Source organism: Pteropus vampyrus, unplaced genomic scaffold (genome assembly GCF_000151845.1).
Source record: "Pteropus vampyrus isolate Shadow unplaced genomic scaffold, Pvam_2.0 Scaffold316, whole genome shotgun sequence".
Lineage (NCBI taxonomy): Eukaryota > Metazoa > Chordata > Mammalia > Chiroptera > Pteropodidae > Pteropus > Pteropus vampyrus.
The window spans coordinates 333,563-357,305 of NW_011889097.1; the positions used below are offsets into that span (position 1 = coordinate 333,563).

At 49.8% G+C, this 23,743-nt stretch overlaps 2 protein-coding genes and 1 pseudogene across 3 annotated transcripts in view; 2 read left to right on the top strand and 1 right to left on the bottom strand.

The window, feature by feature from the left end:
- Positions 1-18,412, top strand: NUB1 (negative regulator of ubiquitin like proteins 1). Of its 2 annotated transcripts, XM_011377565.2 has the most exons (15): positions 1-106; positions 2,094-2,211; positions 4,114-4,281; positions 4,414-4,472; positions 5,503-5,573; positions 7,935-8,117; positions 8,288-8,379; positions 9,681-9,787; positions 12,144-12,330; positions 13,022-13,129; positions 13,867-14,019; positions 15,338-15,484; positions 15,879-15,971; positions 16,572-16,749; positions 16,977-18,412. In XM_011377565.2, exons 1-15 carry the CDS (start codon positions 36-38, stop codon positions 17,153-17,155), a joined length of 1,914 nt encoding a protein of 637 aa, XP_011375867.2. In that variant the 5' UTR covers positions 1-35; the 3' UTR covers positions 17,156-18,412. The 2 variants fall into 2 exon arrangements, with proteins under 2 accessions (XP_011375867.2, XP_023377562.1); XM_023521794.1 differs by lacking the exon at positions 16,572-16,749.
- On the top strand, positions 2,763-2,882 carry LOC111730480 (annotated as a pseudogene).
- A 2,749-nt stretch (positions 18,413-21,161) lies between the features above and the next one.
- Positions 21,162-23,743, bottom strand: part of WDR86 (WD repeat domain 86) — a 15,260-nt gene continuing 12,678 nt past the window's right edge. Inside the window, exons 4-5 of the mRNA XM_011377564.2 lie at positions 21,808-21,911; positions 21,162-21,486 (exon numbers count right to left, since the gene is read on the bottom strand). Of these exons, the coding sequence (XP_011375866.1) occupies positions 21,313-21,486; positions 21,808-21,911 (278 nt within the window). The 3' untranslated portion in view covers positions 21,162-21,312. The remainder of the gene's footprint in view (positions 21,487-21,807; positions 21,912-23,743) is intronic.

A 23,743-nucleotide genomic window follows, 5' to 3' on the forward strand; every position in this document is an offset into this window, starting at 1 on the left:
CGGTGACGGCGGGGGCGGGGTCGGCCTCACCCGGAATGAAAATAAACGGCGGCCGCCGCCGCATCCGGGCACTTGGCAGGTCGCGACGGGCGCTGTGGTGGCGCAGGTGAGGAGGCGGTGGCCGAATGTCCCCTCCCAGACCCGGGTCTCAGCGGCTTGGCCCGGCGGCCCCATCCCCAACGCGACCCCGACACCTCCCCGGCCCGGATCGGGCGCACCTGCAGCGGCGCGGTGGCCCGGCGGGGACCTGGGGCGGCGGGTTGGGGACCCGGGACGTGCCGGCCGTTCGCCGGGCCCTGGGTTTGCGCTGGGCTGGGGCGGGAGGCGGGAGGGTATTTAAAAAAAGGATTGAGCCTTGTTTTTTCGGGGGGGAGACAAGCATATGGATACATTAAAATTAATCAGACGTACAAAAAGCTTGGATCATAACATTGTTATTCCAAAAATGCCATTTGGGATTTATTTGCAATCAAAGGCAGATTTTCTTTGCTATTTAATGAGAGAACGCGATCTGATTCTGAGTTTCTTACCTCCTTCCCTTGCTTATTTTTTAATACAAGAATCTTTTATTACTCCGCCTAAGAAAACATATGTATGTTGAATAGTGTGTGTATATATATATATGTGTGTGTGTGTGTGTCGATATGTTTGAGAAGCTTTGGATAAAGATTGCATAGATCAATTTATGACGAGAGTGAAAGCGAAATTTTAAAGGAGTGATTTATACCGTTTCACTTTCGGTTTGGAACATTAATGGATTTCTGCTTTTTAAGGAGGCGGCTGTAATGGGGAACATGAAACTTTCAGTTCTCCAGTTAAAAATCGAAAACTGCTTTTTTAAAACCTTTTTTCTTTTTGATTTGATTTAAAAACTGTATCCTCACTTATTCTGCTGTCTATAACGGAAGTTTTGTAGGTTTCGCAACGGTGGTTTCACTTTTGTTAAAACGTTAAGCGGGGTGGAGTAGACTCTCTGGAATACACGTAAGTTATCGAACTTGATTTAAAAATCAGGTGAATTGGGTTTTGGGGAGTGTGGAATACAGGCCCGGAATAGAAAAAGGAAAGTTACTTACCTGGGTTACATTAACTCATATTTCTTTTGCTTTCTGGAACTCGTCTTTATCTTTCAGGACCTAATAACTTTTTACTCTTCTTCCTGCTTGTCTGATCTGGCTGCCCTGCCCCTTTCAGCTGTTTCGCGTCCCAGATAGCCTGGCCACCCCTTTGCACTGCTCTGCCGCTGAGGGCTGAGTAGCCAGCTCCATTGCAGCAGGTGCTTCTTTGGGTGAGAGCAGTTGCATACACAGGACAGAGAAGCAGCAAGGAATTTTGTGACAGAATGCAGAGTCCGATGTTGTAGGCAGAAGTCCCAGTGCTAGTTGTGGTGTTGCCTAATTTTGTGACCTTGGCCGAGTCATTGCACAAGCCTGGGTTTTCTCAGCCGTAAAACGATGATCCAACCAGTCAGTGTTATAATGTAGTAGATCTGATGTGTTATTGTCACAAAATGTCATGCGGTACTTTTCCAGTATTGTCAATACTAAATTTTTAATTTCAAAAATTCAGATATAGGGAATATTTGTTATTGGATAGTCCATGGTTCAAGCTTTTCTTTATGTTTACCTACCAAGGTAGTTGGTCTTTCGTTTCATGTTAAACTAGCCAAAATACAAGAAACTTTATAAGTTCTGTGTTGAGTTTCTTATAAAAGTTCTCTAAGAATTCATCTTTCTCTTATCTTTTCTCTTAAAGAATAGTAGCAGATTAAGACATAGGAAAGTGTAATAAACCTTGCTACATATTAGCGACCTTGAAATACATATTTTAATATAATATGTAATTGAATATATATGTTTCTGTATCGACATGTTATATATATACGTGTGTGTGTGTGTGTGTGTGTGTGTGTATGTATGTGTATGAAAAGTCTGGAGCTAGTTAAAACCTAACTTAAAAGTAATTTACTTTAAGTGGGAGGAGTGGAGGGGAGCTCTGCTTACACTAAAAAACATGTCAATGTGTTAGGTAATTTTAAAACACTTTGAAAATATGGTGTGGGGCATCATTGCTGTACTGTTTTTGCTTTCAAGGATGGCGCAAAAGAAATATCTCCAAGCAAAATTGACCCAGTTTTTAAGGGAAGACAGAATTCAACTTTGGAAACCTCCATATACAGATGAAAATAAAGAAGTTAATTTGGCATTGAAGGTATTTTTCTTTTAAGACATAAATAATTGGCAGTGTTATATGTCTCCTTGGTGTTGACATAAGAACTTCTAAACCTGTAGAAATTTTTGTAAGTTTATTAGAGTTTATTTGAGCCAAAGAGAGGATAATACCTGGAAGCATGATCTCAACAGACCGAGAAAAATTCTTCCCAGAATGACAGTTTGCAGTTTCTTTTGTACGTTTAGAATTAAAGAGGGAGCATAAGGAAGATTACATGGAATCAAGGGAGGGTGCAAGGTGGGGACATCTCTGATTGGATTATAGGATAATTAACAAGATTCTGTGCTCTCTTAAGGGTGCATTTCAAAGATGTGTTAACATGGATGCACAAAAACCACAGACAGAGCTAATTAAGGTGAAGATAAGCCTTGCATAGGCCTGGGGCATTACTGCTTGCCTTGGCCTGCCCAGTTAGGAATTTATTCTCAGATCACCCTGTGAGATTACTTTTAGTTAGATTTATCATCGAGCCCCTTTTTCATCCACAGGGGTAAATAAGATTTCTGAAATCGCCAGAAATGGCCAGACACATCTACGGCCATGTCACCCTGAACGTGCCTGATCTCGTCTGATCTCGGAAGCTAAGCGGGGTCAGGCCTGGTCAGTACTTGAATGGGAGACCACCTAGGATAGACCAGGTGCTGTAGGCGTTTAAAAAAAAAAGAAATGGCCAGGCACAACCATATATGTAAACTTTTGGCATAACCAAAAGCACTAGTGATAAACAGGGACCCACTTTTTACTGGAAGTTGACAAATTTGTTTTTGTTTAATAAGATTTTATTCATATGAGAATGATATCTGATTTCTTGGGTATATACTATTTTTAATACTTTCACAGCATTACCTAAAGTTATTAATCTGGGAGCTACTTCTGACCGGCCAGTATAGCAATACCAGTAAGATAGTATGTTACAGATTCAGGGTGTCTCGGTCGCTTCTGTCCCCCTTGCTGGCATGGTCTGCTAGAAAACAATGGTTCCCTTCCTCCAGCTTTTTTTTTTTTAACACTATGGCTGTCTGTTCATTTTTCCAAGATGCATTTTTCTAATAATTATGCCTCATTTTTTTTTTATTTTTATAGCATCATCAGAAATGCCTCAATTTTTTTATGGCGTTATTTTACATAAATGAAGTTTCTAGAAATTGAAGTTTGCCTGCTTTTCTCAACAGAGAAAAACATTAATCATTTTTGATAGAAATATGTTATATTGGAGGACCCTAGCATGTACTTTTCTGCTTTCTCAGTCCGAATATTTTGAGGTAAATGATGTAACATTTATCGGGGACTAAGGGTTGGCATGAGGGCACCAAACTGTCCTGTGTTGTGAGGCCCTTGGGAAGTGATAGCTGTATCAGGGTCTCAGAGTTTTCCTGTCTGTCCCGTTCCTGACAGGCCTCACTTTTCATTTTTTACAACTGCTTTGTGACCTTTCTTCTGAATTTGCTTCTTATACCCTTTTGGTTGAGAAACTAAGTGTGGCATAATAAGAACGCTACTAGGTTCCTGGCACAGCGCCCCTAAAACCCTCTTAATCCCCCCGCTCCTGCCAGCAGTAAGGGCGATCAGAGCATCTTGGTTCTAACGGGCAGCTCTGGGCAGGAGCCTCAGGACGGGGCAGGTACCAGAAAGATCAGACTCGGATTAGGAGCTCGGAACTTTCAGCCCCACCCTGTTGGGTCTGTTTTCCTCTCTTTTATTTGTTTTTATTTTTCTCTGGATCCTCTGTAACCCCTATACCTCTCACGATGTCAGCAGGTCTGGATTTCCCTGTAACGGGAGTGACGTCCCCTCAGCAGAGTTTTGCCGTGGAGCGCTGCGTGCGCTTCCTTTTCTCGCTTGGTCCTGCATCAATCTGTGTTTTCTGACTTTTCTTTGTAGGACCTCGCTAAGAAGTACTCCGACAAGCTAGAATGTTGTGAAAATGAAGTAGAAAAAGTCATAGAAGAGATTCGTCGCAAAGCAATCGAGCGGGGCACAGGAAATGAAAATTACAAGACAACAGGGATCGCTACAATTGAGGTATTTTTACCTCCACGACTAAGGAAGGTGAGTAATTTTTTTTTCAAATTTACACAGGTACTAATGCTTAGTTAACTTAGCGATGTCATCAAATAAATGAAGACTTTTTTTTTTTTAAAGCAACAATCCAAAGTTATCTTATTCGTCATTTTCAAATAGGATAGGAAAACCCTGTTGGAGACCCGACTGCACATCACTGGCAAAGAACTGAGGTCTAAGTGAGTATCTGTGCCCCGCGCCCTCAGGGCTTCTGGCCCTTCGTTTAATCCCCGTGGCCGCCGAGAAGGCAGACAGGGCAGGCGGTGGTCTCACCTTCTGGAAGGGGAGATGTAGGCTCTGAGGACACAGGACTTGCTCAGGCTCACGCTGCTAGTTAAGGGTGAATGAGAGATCAGCTCTTGTACCGCGTCTTCATCTCCAGGTATAACTTGAGTTGTTGTAGCACATTCGAATTTTGCAGCCAGGACCAACGATTTCGAATTTTTTGGCGGGCCCACCACCTAACAGGTACTCGATACACACTTGAATCAGTGCACGGGTGATGTAAATAGGAGACAGCCTGGTGTTCACCAGATCATTAGCTTTGGACTCTGTTCTTTAGTGCCTTCATCCCTGGCCGGGATGTTCGCCAGAGTGTTACTGCCGATTTCAGGCAGTCGACCCGTCTGTAAAAAGAAAAAAAACCTGTCTGGTCACATACTAGTGAAATTTGAACTTTTGCGTTCTAGTCGATTATTCCATCCGTGGCGTATTTTTGGACAGTAAATGTTTTGAGCACCTCCGGGGCTCGCCAGCCAGTGTTTCTGAAGCGGATCTTTCGGATTTTCTTCTTTGGTCCACGTCAGGGCTGTTAGGGATGGATTCAGGAGGCATCATTCACCCAGCACACGTGAGCAGAAGATCGTGGGGCAGGGCCCGTTTTGGCCTCCTCCAAGGGGACCACAGGTCTAGAGAATGAACTTCCTCCTGACACACCGCTAGAGCCCTGCTCTAACGGCGTGCCACACACGGGCTCCACGTCACGAGGAACTGAGTAGTGAAACAGTTAGTCTCAGGAAGGACGTTGTCTCACAGAGTCAAAGAACCGTCTCATAAGCTGGCTTTATCGTGAGTGAATGATGTTCGTGAGTCAGTAAATTGAAATACTGGATGTATCCAAGTAAAATGCATAAAACAGCTATCACGATTAAAATCTATTTAATGAAGAATGACACATCTGATTACAATTTTCACTGGTTTGTTTTACAGAATAGCTGAAACCTTTGGATTTCAAGAAAATTATATCAAAATTGTCATAAATAAGAAACAACTTCAACTAGGTATGTTACGGCACAGTTTGCAGAATTTTTAAATGAAAAATAATGACTGCATCTTTTTTTAATCACTCTTCTTCTATTCACAAATTTCTAGTGGTTTTAATGCATGTATAATCCAAGACCAATTATCTTAGAGTTTACTAAAATAAAAATATAAAACAGAAACAGCTTTTTAACATTTATCGTCTGTTCTGTGCTGGTGGGAAGCAAGACACTGTCAGTCTGATAAAATTTTACAGAATGGAAATGTAGGTGTGCTGAGAGGAAACTTCGGGTTCCAGCACATTCTCCCCGAGGGACGGGAGCTGACGCCGAGTGGGGACAGCAGGGGAGGCTGGGCTGGGAGTGTTCCGGACTGAGAGCCTCACGTCGTGGCTGAGAGTGGCACCATGGAGGGCCAGGCAGAAGCCACATTGTAAAGGTCAGCAGTGGTTCTCCCCAGGGGCGATTTTACTACCCAGGGGACATTTGGCAGTGTCTAGAGACGTTTTTGATGATCGTGACTTGGTGGTGGGGGCAGTGGGGAGGCTGTGCTTTTGTCACTCAGTCGGCCTGAGGTGCTTCTGGACACAGAGCATCCTGAGCCTTACTCGGTATTAGAGTATTTCTCCTAAGAGAACCGGGAAGCCGTTGATGCTGGAGTGACGCATGGTGGATCTGTGTTTTAAAGATGGCTTTGGCTGCAGTAGGGGATGCACTTGAAGGAGGCGTGAGTGGACTTGGGAGACCAGCTGGCCCTGGCCACAGTTCCGGCACTGTCGTCTGATCGGTGTCCAGTGGGTTCCTGTGGCCGCGAGCTTGATGTAACGCTGCCCTCACAGCCTAGCCCTCGTCGGCCTCTCCGGCATCACCTCTAGCCATTTCCCATTGTCGTTTTAGATGTCAGAGGCACCCTTTCCCTGTCTGTCCTCGTATCTCAATGACGATTCTGTTTGTGGCATTCACTGGGCAGAAGTCCTTGATCTTGTTATCAAATCCATTTTTCACCTTACTGTGTGTGTTTTAAGTTCTTTCTCTAAGCCGAGGGCCTCAGGGAGTCTTCTCTGTTTTCCTGTGTTGGCTTAATCCGGATGAGGTCTTGAATCTGTCCGGAGTCCCCCATATAGATAAAGGCTAAGGGTACATACAGCTTTATTGTTCTTCCAGTATCTCCAACTGACCTTGCCCTTGGCACACTGATACTTGGTGCCCCTTTATGTGTATGTTCTTTCTATTTACCTGTAGGTTTATTCCTGCGCCAGAACCATAGAGGTTTTTTGTTTGTTTGTTTTTTAATTGAGATATAATTGACATAACATTACGTTAGATTTAGGTGTACAGCACAAATGATTCGATAATTACGTATATTGTGAAATAATCACCACGGTGACACCAGTTAACATCACCACACATAGTACAAAATCTTATTTTCTTGTGACGAGAACCTTTAAGATTTACTCTTTAGCAATTTTCAAATGTGCACAGGGTCTTGTTAACTGCAGTCACCACGCTGTACGTCACACCCCCAGTCTCATTAGTCGTGTAGCTGGAAGTTTGTGCTTTTTGACCATCTTCATAGTTTTTATTACTGTGGTTTCGTTGTAGTTTTAAAATCTAGTAAGATGAGTCCCCGTCTTGGCTCTTATTTATTAAGGTGACCTGGCCATCAGTAGATCTTTATTTTTCTGCGTGAATGTTAGAACGGTTGTCAAGTTTCTAAAAAAACCCCAAAAAACCGTTTTCTAGAAATGTGTTCAAATTTATATATATGTAGTACTCAAATTTATATATGTATAGTACATTCTATGTTGTTATTTTAAAATCTGTTTGCATCTGCATTTACCCTTTTTCATTTTGGTGCTGGTTTATTTGCATCTTTAACTTAATTTACGTGTGAGGAAGATTAGTTTACTCAGCGCCTCCGAGTTGAAAAGAGACAGAAGCCCAGGTCTTTGCTCCCGAGCTCCCTGGGGCACTGCCGTGCCTGGGCGCTCTGCCCACCGTGGCGGGCCGATTGTTTCCCCGCCAGACGGTGGGGACGGGCACGCGTGACGCCCTCCCGTTTTCCTCGGATATCGCTTTGCACAGCGCTCTCCCTCCCTGTCGTCGATTCTCAAATTTTTATCGCTTCGATTTGCTCTTATGATGACAGTAAAGAAAATCGGAGGGGGGTAGATATGACAGCTCTGTTTCGTCTGGCTGATTTTATCCCCCGCGTAACAGCCACACTTACACAACCAGATGGGACCGTGCTCGCGAGGTCACTCGGCACGGCGGCTTAGCAGGCGCTGATGCAGCTTGAAGAATTGCACCCGCCACAGAGAACGGCCCATCGCCAGTACATTGAGCGGCTCTCTTTGGGACACGCGTTTCTGGTTCCCACAGGCAAATCGCTCGAGGAGCAGGGAGTGAAGCACAATGTGAAGGCCATGGTGCTGGAGCTGAAACAGTCCGAGGAGGACGCGAGGAAGAACTTCCAGGACGAAGAAGAAGAGCAAAATGAAGCCAAGCTGAAGGAGAAGCGAATTCAGAGGACCAAGAGAGGGCTGGAGATACTGGCGGAGAGAGGTACCCGGCGTCCGGGGCTTGTCGCCTCCGTCAAGTAGCTCCGGGTCGCGCCGTGGCGGCGGTGTCGCACTTGTCACTGGCTTTTCTTCCCGACAGTCCTGACACTTTAAATGTTACCGCCACTGCCTTTCAGCATCGAATTAATAGCGTTCCTTTCGGTCTGGTTGCAGCTGAGATGGTGGTGGATCCGGAAACCACACCGTACCTGGATATCGCCAACCAGACGGGCAGATCCATCGAGATCCCGTCGTCGGAAAGAAAAGTAAGTACTGTTGGAAATTTGTGGCTCGTTCCATTGATCTGCTGTCAATTCTATTGATTTGTTGTTCTCTAGCTTTTTTTTTTTTTTTTTTAATCTCGGAGTGTCACAGAGGATTAGAAACAGTTTTCGCCTCCAGCTTATACACAGAGAAGGTGGCCGTTCAGTGAGCAGTTGCGTACAGCGGGCTCACCCTGTGACGTTCAGGGCAGTCTAAAACGGCGTGACCTCGCTGTCCCGTAGCGGTGACTTTGAATATTCCCAAGTGATACGAAGCGCCGCCTTCAGCGCGAGTGGCTTCCTGTGGCGGTGGTTGTTCGGTGTGGTTTATTTTACTAGAAGGCCATGTCCCCTAAGGGGTGGATCGGAGCGAGGCTGGGGGAACTGTGTAGTTTGGGAAAAGTACGACAGGCAGGTCTGCCGTCTCTCTCTGTCTCCCCATTCCTCCTTTCTCCGTTCTAGAATTTGGAATAGGTAGGAGGTGGTTTTCACCTTTGAACACATCCGAGGGCGGCTATAAATAGCAGCACGCTGCAGCGTGGACGCTGAGATCAGTCTCTAGCTGGAGTCCAGTCGCTTCTTAAAATGAAAAGCTCTTGATTGTGGGTCGTTCATTTGAATCTTTGTCTTTAAAAGACAGTCTGAGTAGGTTTCACTATGTATATTATTACTTTTAAATTAAGGATGAAAGTTAAGTGTTAATAAGAGAATTTTGTGACTATCAGTGGATTGTTTGTCTTTTTTTATCGTTGGAATTACTTGCCCATCCCTCTCTTATATTAAATGTTGGCTTTCAGATCTTTTTGGGAAAACTTGATAAGGTTGAATTAAATAAAAATTCAATCTAAAAATATTAATGAACTTTAAAATTTTTCGGGTCTCTATTTAAAGATTGTTTTGGAAGTACTAGGATTGACACATACTTCAGAAAAAACTTGATTAAGAATAGAAAGTAAAATGAAAGCTTCTTTTAAAAAAGGATAAAGAGGATATAGGATTCTGCTCTTTCTTTATATGTTCATCTTAGAGAATACTAGAAATAGAACTAGGTCAGCACATGCAGAAATAAACTGATGCAAACACAGGGCCAGGTGCTGGTCATGACGTATCAGCCACATTAAATTGAGTGCTTGCTTTCAGTGTTCAAATGAAATAAAGCTCTCATTATATTTTTCTTAATTTTGTCTTTTAAATTTAGTTGTGATTTTTTTTTTATTTTGATTCCTTTAGATTTAATATACTTTCAATATAATTTGTTTTATTATAGTTTAAAATGCTTTTTTTTCATTGTTATTTTTTTCTAGGCCCTTATGTTAGCGATGGGTTATCATGAGAAGGGCAGAGCGTTCCTGAAGAGGAAAGAATATGGAATAGCCTTGCCGTGTCTGCTGGACGCTGACAGATATTTCTGGTAGGCTCACTTGTGCTTGGTGAGCGCCGGTTTTAAGGAACATGGCCCAGGCCTGTGCACAGCGCCGTGGCAGCCGTGTACACCTCGCACTTCTGGCTCTTACCCAGGACAGTGGTTAATGTGAAAGAGTAGTTATTTCTTCTCTTCGTATTTCTAATTGATCTCTCCTCCCTGTAATGAATGTTATAAACGTATACACTTATAATATTTTTTTACAACAGGCACGTAGGATATCGTGCTTGTTCTTGTGAGGTGTTGTCAGCCTGAACTCTCCATTATGCGTCCCCACCAGCTTTTCACCCAGTAGTTTTGGTGTAAATATTAATGGTCATTCCCCAAATCCATTGTTTTATTGGGGCTGTAAAGTAGTGTGGTACCTTATCATTCCTTCTGCATCTATTGCTAGAATTTTTCTGAAAACAAATACTTTTCCTCATCAGCTCTTTGGCTATGCCGAGCTGCAGTTTGTACCAAAAGACAGAATAAAATGCTTTGTTCTTTCTCCTTATTTTTTTGTTTTCAGAATAAATGAATTCCTTCCCTAGCATCCTCCAAAAATGACGTTACCAATGAAGTTTTCTTCTCCCTTCTTTTTTTTAAGTATCAATATATGAACTCGCAGATTTTAACACATTTGATGTGTTTCAAACCTCAGTGCTTAAATTGGCCAGCTTTGGCCAGCGGGCAGTTCCTGTGTCCTTTTGACTTATCCTGTTAGTCTCTAGTCTCCGGTGCCCGAGTGTCCCAGACTCATCGTGGGCAGTTCCTGCCCCGGACCAGGAGGCAGCAGCTTCCTGGGGACTCCTAGTACCTTGTAACGGGAAACGGTACGGAGAGGCAGGCGGATGAGACATTTGAAAAATAGACCCGATGTTTGAAATTGGCCAAAAGATAGCAACTTCAGTATTATTTTCTTTTCCATTTCAATGAATTCCCAAGGTACACTGTACACTTCAAGAAGATAAATACAAATATGTGTGGTTTGCCAACTGTATTGGTAATACCCTGGGTTTTAAGTGAACCAATCTAAGTTAAACAAAAAATGATTTATTGTCTCAAGTATTTGGGAGGAAGGGGCCAAGCTAGAAGTAACTGGAACAGGGGCTTGGCACTTGCGGGGTCTCCTTTGTGTCTGTCTCTGCTGCTTTCCAAGTGTCAGTCACTTTCTTCTACCGCAGATAGTATGGGCTCAGGCTGTGAGTTAGGTGCTTGAAATTCAGGTATATTTTTTATTTCCTTACATAATTGTTTCTGCCTTTCTATTAGGGAAAATTTCAAACATATTAAATATACATAATGAGTGTGAGTGTGTGTGTGTGTGAGTGTGTGTGTGTGTGTGAGTGTGTATGCGTGTGTGTGTATGAATGAGTATAATGCATTCACATACGCCAGCTTCAGTTAGCAAGACGTGGTGGCCTGATTCGTCTGTATGCATCTTTCTCAATCTTTTTACCCTGGACAAATCCTTGAAATAATTTTCAAGTCTCAGGAACCCCTGAATAAAAATAACTATCATCAGTTCATAGTACAGTAACATGTTCAATAAGTGGTAGATAACAGTAATCCAATAATAATTGTTACCGCCTTTGTACATACATAGAGAATGACTTTTTTCCTGAAGATTTGTTTATTCAGGGCAACTTACTGGCATCATTTTTGTGAGCTCCCCGTCCTCGTCAAGGAGATTGGTTCTAAGGCAGGTCAGCCATGTCCTGAAAGACATCTCAGTTCTGTTTCTTTCTCCACTGACGGTTTTCCTGCCTTCTCCAAACGGGCTCAGAGTTCTCTCAAAACTTCCTGTTGCACGTCTTGGGGTATGGTGTGTAGTATGACCAAGAGTCGTTTCTTTCCGTATTTAAAATGAGAAATGAGAGTTCTGCTTTTAGCCAAGATGGAACGACAGGGACGAGATTTCCCCGTCCCCAACCCGAAACCACTAAAAACCTGGGCAAAATGTATGAAACATTGGTTTCCTGGCAGGGCAGGACCGTGAGCCCTGAGTGGGGAAGCGGACGAGCCCTGCGATAGTTCAGCTCTCTGCCTGGCTGCTGTGCAGCGAGGAGAAATCCCATGGTCCCCCTGAGCTGAAGAGATGGAGCTAGGAATCCAGGGGGCCGGACTTTCCCGGCATAGCAAGGGGTGTGTGCGCGAAGCTGCCATCCCTGAGTCTTAGCTCCCTTCTTTCCCATTGGAAGGATTCAGATAATATATATTAGTTCCCTTCATAAACACGGATCTCTGTTTTAGAGCAGTCAGTCTTTGGAAATACACCAAAAACGGGACAGGAATTTCAGAAATTCACAGACGGGGTTTTAAGGCCGTTTTCCAGCAATGTCGTTTCCTGTCTCTTTCCCAGCGAGTGTTGCACAGAACTTCTGGATACAGTGGATAACTACGCGGTCCTCCAGCTGGATATAGTGTGGTGCTACTTCCGCTTGGAACAACTGGAATGCCTTGACGACGCCGAAAAAAAATTAAACTTGGCCCAGAAATGCTTTAAGAATTGTTATGGAGAAAATCATCAGAGACTGGTCAACATTAAAGTATGTTACTGTCGTTTGTTTTAGGTATCATTGAGTCCATTTCCAGAATTCGAGTTTATTCCCGTCATTCACACTGTTGCCAGAAGGTGATTTATTTTGACAGTGGTATGCGCTGTGCTCTTTTTAAGCTATATTTTTAACAGGATTGTTACATGTTTCGCACATCTGGCTGTCACTTTGGTCTGTGCAGCATTTAGCCCTGAGGAACAGAACCCCACTGATCACGCTCACGGAGGGGGCAGGGGCCCGTGTTCAGTAAAGTCTAATGGGAGATTTCAATACAGAAAATAAACACTGTGAAGAGTAACAGTTCGCAGGAGTCACAGCTCAAATGCCGTGATTTGAATAAGAATTTTGGGGGGGGGGATTTCCACGAGTCACCAGAATTCTGCTTGCGAATGACAGGGCAGCGTAAGATATTCCTGATCTGAGTCTTGCATACTTCCCTACTGACCAGAAGGGCCACTGCCCTGAGTGTCTGGAGACAGGTGTTCTGACACTATTTCTCGTGAGTGGGGATGTCATTGTCCTCTGGGATCTTCGCTTTTGCCGTCAGCGACAGTAAAGATGTAAACATTTTCGTAACGCCATTTTGCCCCTTTGGAGACAAAGTGGAATTACAGATGTGAGTATTATTGACCTGTAATTAGAAATGACAGTTTTATCCTTTTTTTTCCTTCAATAATTTTAGGGAAATTGTGGGAAAGAGAAGGTATTGTTTTTAAGACTTTACCTGCTTCAAGGTATCCGAAATTTTCACAGCGGGAATGGTGAAGAGGCTTCTGAGTATCTCAACAAGGTAAGAAAATGAACACTCAGAGTCATAACCATTTTCACTTATTTTTTTTTATCCCTAGAAGTTAAGTATTTTGTAAACTCAGTAGTTTGTGACTTGTGAGGAACATATTTCTCTCTTCCATTGCTGCCCCACATACACGATAAACACATTTGTATTTGTTGGGGGACAGGCCAGATGCCATAATAAGGAAGCCTCAAAAAGACAGTGACTGGAATTGGCTGGAGGTGTCCGTGTCTCGTCTGGCTGTCTGGAGGTGGCACCCAGGGCAGAGCTGGTTTGGCACTGGGGCCGCTCCTGCCAGTGCCTCTCGCAGCCAGCAGACGGCACGAGAGTCCAGGGCAAGCCTCAGAGAGAGGACCGGAAGGTGCGCCCCCGGGATCTGTCGCATGCCGCTTGCTTAGACTTCACCGGGTAGCTACCCACAGCTGCAAGGCAGAGTGAGGAACACCCTGTGCCCAGCCCGCGTTCAGTGATTTATTACAAAGGAGGAGGTCATGAACACCAGCCCTTCCCACCCCACGCGCCTGTTCTCGTGTTATATTACATAGAGGTCCTGTGAGCAGAGTGTTGTCTGTCTGCATCTGCCAGTTGGTAAGAGGTCAGTTGAGAGTATTTATCTAAAATCTGACACACCGTCATTCACATTGGGTACAGTCTCATGTCCCTCAGGCTTAGCTGGATGTTAAGCTTGCGTGTTGCCACAGAGATGTGACTCTCTTGCTTTTTCCTGTCCGTAGGCACGTCAGCTCTTTAAAGAGCTATACATCGATCCATCGAAAGTTCACAGTTTGTTGCAGTTGGGGTTTACCGCCCAGGAAGCCCGGCTTGGCCTCAGGGCCTGTGACGGGAACGTGGACCACGCAGCCACCCACATCACCAGCCGCAGAGAGGTACCTTGACATCCGGGTGGCATTGTGTCGCCGCCTGTGTCTTTGAGTAGGTGTGGAACCTGAGACAGTAGCAAGCTCATCTCTAAAGCGCCTTAGCGCTCAGATGACTCCACAGCAGGTGTGAGTAATAAAGAGCTTCGTCTTCAGACCGGGAAGCGGAAGGGACTTTTTCTAATTGCATCAGTTTTCAAACGGTGCCGTTTCCTGACTTCGTTTCCTGCTGTGGCGGCAGGTCGCTCACAAGTACAGTTATTCAAGCAGCCTTCGTCCTCTCTCATTTTATCACAGTGTCTTTCTGGAAACCATTTTAGCAGGGACCATGTTTTCCCATAGGGCCATCGTTATGGTCTGAGACGGTATTCTTGCCTGGACATGAGTCAAATCGTAGGAACAGTAACATATTATAAAGGCGAAGGCACAAAATTATAATCATTTAAAATAATTAGAAAGAAGTACAGTAAAACTTTAGAGTGTCGGAGTTGGCGAGAACAATACGTGTCTCAGGTGCTAGTTTCACAGCAAAGGAGCGGAGAGGTTCAGCGAGCCCGCGATGGGCTGTTGAGAAGCAGATTCGTTTCTTCTCTGCAAATGTGAATTGGTGTATATTATCTCACCGGTCCTTCCCAGCTATAGACCCAACTGTAGAAGTCTCTAGAAGGCAGAGGCTTGGAAAAGCCCAGTCTGTGTGCTGGCACTTTACACAGGCCAGTCGAGTACTAATGGAAAGCAGACATGGCTCGTGCTGTGCTTATTACTCTGCTGTTACTGGGTCATCAGTAAGATTTCATTAGCATTTGGAAAGCCAGCGTTTTAAAATGAAATAGTTTGAAAATTAATCCTCATCATTCCATACACCTGTGTAAACCCAGAGTGTGGTGCGGCAGCTCTGGCATCACCCTGGCCCTCCCACCCCACCCCACTGCACCCCCATTCAGAATCCATATTTCACCTAGAGCCCCGGTAATTCACCCGCGTGGGGAGCCCGTTCAGCCCCTCCCCGGAAGGGGGCGCATCCGCCTCTCTGGCACCCAGCAGCGAGCTCGCTGGTTCCGAGTGGCCCGTTCTGGTGCTGGGGGGGGTGGTAATTGTGAGGCGCCCCCTCCCGCCCTGGGGAAAGGCCTCTGGCCCCGCTGGCCGACCCCGGGAGCAGTGCCACGGTCCCTGCCCGGTAGCCCTCACGCTGCTGACCGGCCGAGACAGCCAGGGGATATTTCTCTTCCTTCGTTTCTCACTTTGCCTGGCAACCCCACACATCCTGCAGAGCACGGGTCGAGATCTCAAGCCCCCAGCTCAGTGAGACTTTGCTGTTTTCCTAAAGGAATTGGCCCAAATAAGGAAGGAGGAAAAAGAGAAGAAGAGACTCTGCCTGGAGAACGTGAATGCCCTGAAGGGCATGGGCTACTCCACGCACGCGGCCAGGCAGGCCCTGCAGCAGGCCCGCGGGAACCTGGACGAGGCCCTGCGGGTAAGGCCTCCCGCCGCCCCGGCCCCGGCCCCGGCCCCACGCTGCCTCCTCCGCATCAGCGTCCAAGCTCCGTGTCCCATGGGGCCCTGGGCCCCGGGTCCCACTTCTGTGGCCCCTCGTTCCTGGTTTGCATCTGAGGGTCAGCGCGCTCTCGCTCGTGCCCAGTGACAGACACGGGGTGATGCCCCCATCCTGCCCTTCGGCCGGAAGCCTTCTCTGAACTCCGGCCTCCCCGCCCAGCCTGGGTGAAGGGTCCCTGTTCTCTGCTCCTACAGCACCCTTCACATAGTTGACGGCACCTGGCGTGTGTCTGCCGCCTGCCTGGTGGGTGCCCGGTCTGCACGTGAGCGAGCAGGTGTCAGTGCTGAGGCGGGGCCTTCCCGTGTGTTTGCAGATTCTTCTCAGCACCCCTCGGATGTGGTTCAGTGATTCCGACTCGGAAACCAGCAACCATCAAGAAAGTCCTTCCCAGGAAAACATTGACCAAGTGAGTGACAGCCCTCCGCGCCTTCTCTGCCTGGACGGTCCCAGGTGGGGTCAGTGGGGTGACGAGTACAGTGCTCGGCTCCCTGGGCTCCTGGTATGATGTGGGCCCGCCCTAGGGGGCCAGCCAAGCACGTGGCGGTCACAGTCGCAGTGGGTGGAGGGGAACAGGAGGTATTTCCTGCAGAAGTAGGAAAAATAAAGCCGCCGAAGCCCTTTGTTCAGGCCTCTCCCTCGTGGGCCGATACCGCTTCATGCTCAGCCGCTTCTGTCAGTTCATTTCTCTGCCCGTGACCTGAAAGGCTGTCGCTGTGGCGACTCTGTCCTCAGCAGTGTGCCTGGTGTGGTGTGGCTGCTTAACTAACAGTGTTGGTAACCGGGCGGGGGCGGCGCCGTCTCCCCGGCCCGAAAGCTTGTCACCTTTCCAAGGACCACGCACGGACACCTCGCGCGCAGGTCGTCCTCCCCCACACGCGGGAGGCCCGGCCATGTGCGGGCTGCGGGACCTAGAAACATGTTCCCTCGATAAGGCCGTCCTAGCCGAGCGTGGGACAGGAGCTGGGACGTGCGGCAGTTCGGTGTAGCCGGTCCGTGTTGTCCGCAGCTGGTGTACATGGGCTTCGACACGGCGGCCGCCAGGGCCGCCCTGCGGGTGTTCCGGGGGAACGTGCAGCTGGCCGCGCAGACCCTCGCGCACAACGGGGGAAGCCTCCCGCCCGGCCTGCAGCTCGCGGTGGAGGAGCCTCCGTCGACGCCCTCCACGTCCCCTTCCGACTCTGCAGGTAGGTCTGCCTTGTCCTGAGACCCGCCGAGAGCAGCGCCTTCCCCCGCACCGGGAGCCGACGGCTGGGGATGCGACTTCGCGTGGGCTGGTCCGTGGCTGTCCCCACTCAGTGTGGCCAGGGACGGCGCAGCCGAGGCCAACCTGGACCCTGCGGTCTCGCCGTGGGTCTCTGTCCTTTGCGTTCCTCTCCCTGAACTCACTTCTTACTACGTGACTCTCCCGCAGGTACCTCTAGTGCCTCAACAGATGAAGATATGGAGACAGAGGCCGTCAACGAAATACTGGAAGATATTCCAGAGCACGAAGAAGATTATCTCGACTCGACTCTGGAAGACGAAGAAATTATTATTGCAGAGTACTTATCCTACGTAGAAAATATAAAGTCAGCATCAAAGAAAAACTAAATAATGAACAGAAATAAGTACTAAGTTTCTGCTTATAAATTCTATCGTTATGAAAAGTGTAATGCAGGTCTTCCTTTTTTTTCTTCTTTTCATCTGATTTTGCTCTGGAGTGCTTTCACCTTGGGTGTAGGAGGAGGGTGGGCAGGGGACAGGGACCTGGACGGTGAGAGGAGGAGACTGGGGGTGGGGGCGTGGGTGCTGGTCCTGACAGGTGATCCGAGGACGGAGCCGCCTGCGGCCTGCTCTGCCGTCCCCGGCCGCCTCCCGGGTCTGCAGTCTGACGCCGCCCCCGCTGGGTCCTTCCCCGCAGAGTGAAAGGGGCTGGGGAACAGGGTGGCCCTGCGGAAGGTCTTGGGGCGGCGAGTTAACGGGGAGAGCGAGCGCCCATCGGTCTCTCTTCTGCCCTCCTGGGCCCCCTGACGTGTGGGGGTGCCACTTCGCTGCTGATCTTTTCCTTCTTCCCATGATGCAGCTCTGCCTTCCTGCTTCCTCCTCGCTGTCCCGCCCCGATTGTCCTTCAAATCTTCAGTCATTCCAGGTGCTTTGGGGGCATAAAGGTGAGGCGGCGGCTCCAGTGGCCATACCAAATCGTGCCCGGACACTTTCAGCCCGAAACCAGTGTTTCAAGCTCTTAGTGTAGTTAAATATGCACTTGAAATTCAGAATTTATATGTATTCAGAATTCTTCACAAAAATAAAATCTTTTATTAAATCAGAAAGTTTTAAATGCTAACAGAAGCAACTTATTTTTAATTAGCATTTTCAGACTCTGCTATCATGTTAAACTCAACGCTGGCTAAGATACCTACCAGAGATCAAGGCATATTTTCTCCAGGTTTTGTGGGGTTTTTTTGGTACATCTATATTACAGAAGACTATTTCTAAAGATACGTGTTTGGCCTCTTAATTGGCCCAACTAACCATTCTCGTCGCGCCGTGAATGCCTCTGTAGTTGTCTATTAATGGAGAACTCATCCCAGCACCAAGACACAGCTGGTGGCGTCGGGGACAGACTGACTCAAGTACCGGATGTGTTCCCAGGACTCTTCCTGCCGTCCCGGAAGTCGATGGACATTCCTATGACTGAGGGCAGATGGCTCACTGCCGTGTCCCGTCGGGGCTGGCTGAAATGCTTTGACTTTTTCACTTACTGTTTTCATGACGCTTGGACAGCAGTCCAATTGGAACGGGTGGAAATGTGATTCTTTTAAAATGGATGATTCAGAAAGAAATAAAAGGTAGAAAATATATTCAAAATTTGTCAGCCTCATTTTGCAATCAGTTACTCCGACTCCTAAACTGTTATGGGTGTTGAAAATGCCTGGGTGGTCTAGAGCTTCATTTAGATTCGAGACGTTTGCTTCCACTGAGTTCTCTGCAGAAATCGAAACATCGATGTCTGTTATAAACAGATGAATAAAAAGCAGGCTGGGCTGATGGGGCAGCCCAAGTGAGTGGGGGAAGGGGGTTTGTGCCCTGACTGCCCAGGTGGTGAGGGGTGAGGTGGTGAGGGGTTTCCTGGCCTTGTTTGAGACCCTGTCAGACCGTGTCAGATTTGAGGCCTGAATTGCAGCTTTTGGCTGACAAGTTACTGTCCGGGGCTCGGGCTAGGTGTGGCCTCTATCTTCCCAAATGTTTTTGATAATGATCGTGGCAAAGGCTAGGGCAGCAGTCACACCAGTAGTCTCTGACTTCGCTCCATTTTCTCGTGAAGAGATGCAGAGGAGCCAGTGCTTGAGCTAGGGATGGTTCCAAGCGCGTGCTGTCCACCAGCAGGGCTGCCCACCTCCACGGGCTGGGAGACAAACTCTGGTCCTGGCTCTGCCTGAGTGTCACTCCCTGCTCCGGAGGGCAAGAGAAGAAGCAAAGGGCATTCGTACACGGGGGAGCATGCTGAGGCCGGAAGTCATAGAGGAGAAGTCTCCTCGGATGGAGGAGAAAAGAACGTTCTAGACCTGGGACAAATGAGGTAAGAGTGGAGGTAGGAGGTAGGCCAAGTGTGCCATATTCTTGGGGTCACAGAAGCTGTTCTAGACCCACCAGAGGGTGTGTGTTGGGGGAAGAGAATGAGGTTGGAAGGATCGCTGAGTCCAACTACAGGGCACCCCGAAAGGCAGGCAGGGGTCTAGATTTGAGTGGCAGCATCCCGGGGCCAAGGGAGGACTCTGAGCATGTGTGGGCTGCAGATGTCTGTCACGTGGATGGGGTCACGCGGAGGCCCTGGGAGGCTGTGGCTGGAGCATGTTGCATGCAGTCAGATCGGAGGCCCATCACTTTTCTTGTGAAATTGCCAAGTCCTCTCCCTGTTTTCCTGCCCATATGTCCTTTAAGAACTTCCTGTCCTGCTATCCAACTGAATATATTTATCAAAGGTAAGAATGTATTATCAAAACCAAAGAAACATCTCTGGTTGTCTGGTCTTTACATCCACAAAGAGCCTCTGTGTTGCTGAAGTAATTTCCCAAATGCTATGCTATATAAATGCAAAATAGCAGTTTTCCTCTGTTCTTTCTCCCTGGAGAGGCAGGCTGGAGCAACAAACGCAGCAGCCCGTTTTAGGATCTGCACCCAGAAGCTGTTTCCCTGAGTGCGTGTGTGTTTTATTCTCTGCCGTGCGTGGAGACGATGGGGGAATCTAAGATGATGGATGAGCAAGAGCTGATGAGGCAGGAATGCAGCGTCAGCTGTCACTGTCCCAAGCGTCTTGTTACTCAAGCTGCCTCTGCCAGCAACGCAGTCTGAGGAAATGCATAAACACAGGCGCGGGCACTCAACGTGGTGCTCTGCCAGCCCCCCTGACATGAACGTCAGTGCCCCGGGAAGCCCCCTTGGGGTGCCTGGGCCCTGGAGAAGAACCGCCAGGAAGTATGAGTGCTCCCGGGAACCCTACAGCTGGATTGTGTGCTTTGAGTCCCACCGAAAAGATGCGAAGTGAGGCGGCTTCTGCAAGTTCTCACCAGCCAGCCTGTTTGGGGGTGCGGCCTAGGGCTCGTCACAAGGATATGTAGCTCTTCCTACCACCCCTGGTGCCAACGCCATACCTGTTCATCGGGCCTGGACCTGAGTACCCCAGAGAGCAAGTGAGGCGTGTCCAGCAGAGCAAGACCCTTTGCATGAAGATAATGGAGCACCCGCTTCTGTCCACAACAAGGGTTATCTCTGCGCCGGAGGCTTGTTCTTGGTGAGATGCTGGCTCTCAAGGGCAGCCACTGTCTTCTGCAGCTTCTCTTCGTGCACCAGGGACCAGCCAGGGCCTGGCATGGAGGGGACAGTGGAGCCAAGAGCTGGAAGAGCGCCCCATTCCCGTGATGAGAGGGACTGGGGGGGTGGTTCTTCTTGGAGCCTCTCCAGAGCCTGAGACCCACTTTCCCCATTGAGCCCCTCCGGGCCAGTACTGCAGCTGCCCACCTGTGTCCATGTCCCACCATCACCACGTGGAGCACAAGGCTGGCTCCCGAGAGCGGGGCGGGGGGCTACTACGCTCACCTTCCTGCTCCAGACCTAAGAGAAGCAGCCCTCCCCGAACCACATACAAATGGGCGCTCCAAAGCAGGTGTGCCAAGTCCCTGCCGTCACCCAGACAGGCTGGAGGGCTGGCTCCTTGCTCCCTGGCCCCACAGAAGCAACATCAGGGTGCAGCCCTTCCTTTTACGGGGGGAAGGAGGGACAGGGGCGTGAGGCCGGGGTTCCTGGCACCCGTCCTTCCTCTGAGGGAAAGCTCAGACTCAGTCTGCAGAACAGAAGACGACAGAAGCACTTTTAAGCACGTGTATTTCGGTTCTTTACAAGTGTCCTCAGAACAATGTGCCAAAATAATGACAAAATAATCTGTGGCTCAGAGGCTTTTTGAAGAAATGTCGGTTTCCTCTCAGCAGGAAAAGCTTGGCTTCCGGGGACCTTGGAAGCTCAGAGCTGTGGGCTGGAGACCCGGGTGGGGGGCGCTGCGGGGACCTCGGGCCGAAGGCGGTGGGGCCGGGGTTCCGGGGCGCGGGCGCAGACTCCCTCGTCGGGCGGGCTCGCAGCGGACCACGCAAGGGCTTCAAACATCCGCGAACGCGAAGGAAAAGCAACGCCGCCGCGTCGCCTTGCGGCCACCGGGGGGCAGGCGCGCTCCCTCCGCGGTCCGGGGACGGGGCCCCGGGTGGGTGGCGGCGGCCTCAGGCCGGTTTCAGGGGCGCGGCGGCGGCGCAGCCCACCTTGTTGCTGAAGAGGCGGGAGAGGCTGCGCTGCGGGGCGGCGGGGCGCGGCGGCGGGGCGCGCGGGAGCCCGCGCACGTCCCAGAGGCGCAGCGCGCCGTCGTGCGAGGCCGTGTACAGCACCTGGCCGTGCACCTGCGGGCGCGGGGCGGGGCGTGGGCGGGCGCTGGGGGCGCCCGGCTGCCCCCCGCCCCCAGCCCCAGCGCGTCCCCGCGGCTGTCCCCGCGGTTACGGGATCAGCCACGGTCAGGCCCTGCTCTGCCCGCAGCCACGGCAGGCCCGGCATCCGCGTGCACGGCCGCTACCGAGGCCGACTGCTGGGGACATCTCAGCCCAGGGGACCTCGGCCTCGGGGAGGAAGTCCTGCCCGCGGTGGAGTGCTGGGGACGTGGGGACCGGTGCTGCTTCCCTCTCGATCCCTCCCTCCGGGGCAGGCGGCAGGGCGGGCGCGCCTACCTGGATGCAGTTGATGACGAACGCGTGGCCGCGGAACACCCTCTGCAGCGCTCCGGACTGGGCGTCGAAGGCGCGGGCGCGGGCGTCGCCACTGCCGGTGAACACTGTGGACACACGCGCCACTGGCCTCCCGCCCTCCACGCCGCCAGGACGCCGCGGGGCAGGGGGCAGGGCGGCCGAGTCACCGGGGCCCCCTCCGGGCCCCCTCCGCCCACCTCACAGGGATGTTCAAGTGGGGAATAGAGGGTGCCCCTTGAAAGGAAGGAGGTGGCACCTTTGTTATCTTACTACATTCCTGCGGGCCAGGGTGACTGCCAGGGCCAGAGGGGCCCTCTGTGGTCTGCAGCGCTGGGCAAGACTGCGGCCCACGGGCCTTTCTCGGGCTCCTAGCGGGCCTGCACTGCCCTGCCAGGTGCTTGCGCCTGCTGGGTACCACCTGGGCCCAGGTTCCCACTCAAGCCGTTTCGTGGAGACCAGGTGTAGCCCCAAGCTCTGAAGCCCCTGCCTCAGGGGGTGGTCCCTCCCCCCACCATCTGAGCAGCGCCCTGGGACAAGGACAGGCCAGAGATGCCTCGCTCCTCAGTAATGAACTCAGACCTCCTAATGGTCCCAGACCTCCCCCACTCACTAGAGAGCCCCTGGCCAACCTCTGGCGGGTGAAGCCCAGTTTCTTGCCTTATAACGTAACTGGACAGCTCCCAAACCCCACTGTACATCGACACCACCGGCAGCGTTTGTTAAGAGGCAGATTGCTGGGCCCACCTGTGTTTCTGATTTACGCCGTCTAGGGCAGGGCATGAGAACCTGCATTTCCAACCTATTCCAGGTGATGCTGATGCTGAGAACACTGACCCCCTCTGGTTCACTTGTCATCTAGCCTGGGTTCTCCCAGAAGCTGACTCTGACATTAGGACTCAAGTACAAACAGTTCATCCGGCAGGGCATTCCAGGAAGTGGGGAGGAAGGGTGCTCATACAGGTGTGCTGGTGAGCAGGTGACTGCTGGGGGCCCTTGGCAGACCACATCTCAGAGTTGTCGCACCTGGGGCCAAGGAAGCTGGGCTACTTATTCAGCAATTCCCATTAGTCATTGGCTGAGGGCCTCTCATAGGTGTCAACTCCAGCCTCCTCCACCTCGCCCCTCACAGAAACGTGCCCTTGGGCACAGGACCTCAGCTGCTGCAGCAAGTGTCCCTGAACGCTGTCCCCACAGCACCCGCTACACCCGCCCTGCAGCCTGAGCCTAAACGTGCTACCGTAGGCACCTGCAGAGTGCTCCCTACCCCACTTCCTGTGTCACCTGCCTATTCCGAGCCTTTCTGCTAAAGCTACCGGTGGATGTAGGTAGCCCTGGAGGCAAATTTTCATTTCTGGGTCTCCAGCTCCTTGCCTGCCTTCCCCTCCCCACCAACTCAGTGTAGCTGCTGCACATCCCCTGGGTGGGAAGAGGGTCTAAGCATCCTGCAGCCCATCGGCAAAGACTGAGGACCAAGCTCTTTAACAGTGGGGCAGCCGGCAGGGACCCTGGGATCGGATACAGTGGCAGCTTCCATCCCAGCTATGGCCAAGGGGAGGCCCACTAGGCAACATTCTCCTTTTTAAATTAGAGGTCCCAGACTTGGGAGCAGAGCCATAATCACACTTACAGGTTTGGACACAGGAAGAAGATAAAAATAATTTTTCCGTGTCAGACACCTAAATCCCGAGGGTATCTCGGGCTCTATTTTCAGAGATCTACATTCTGCCTTTATCTAACACCTGTGCTGTGAAGTCGATGTGAATTTTCCACTGTGATTCTTACCGCCCCCCCCCCCCGCCCCCCCGCCGCAGTCTGCCCCTCACTCCAGCGCTAGGAAGATGGCTCTCAGGCTCAGCTCCGTGGCTTCCTGCCACTGTTGTGTGGTGGGGGGGGGTGGGGTGGGGTGGGGGTGGGGGTG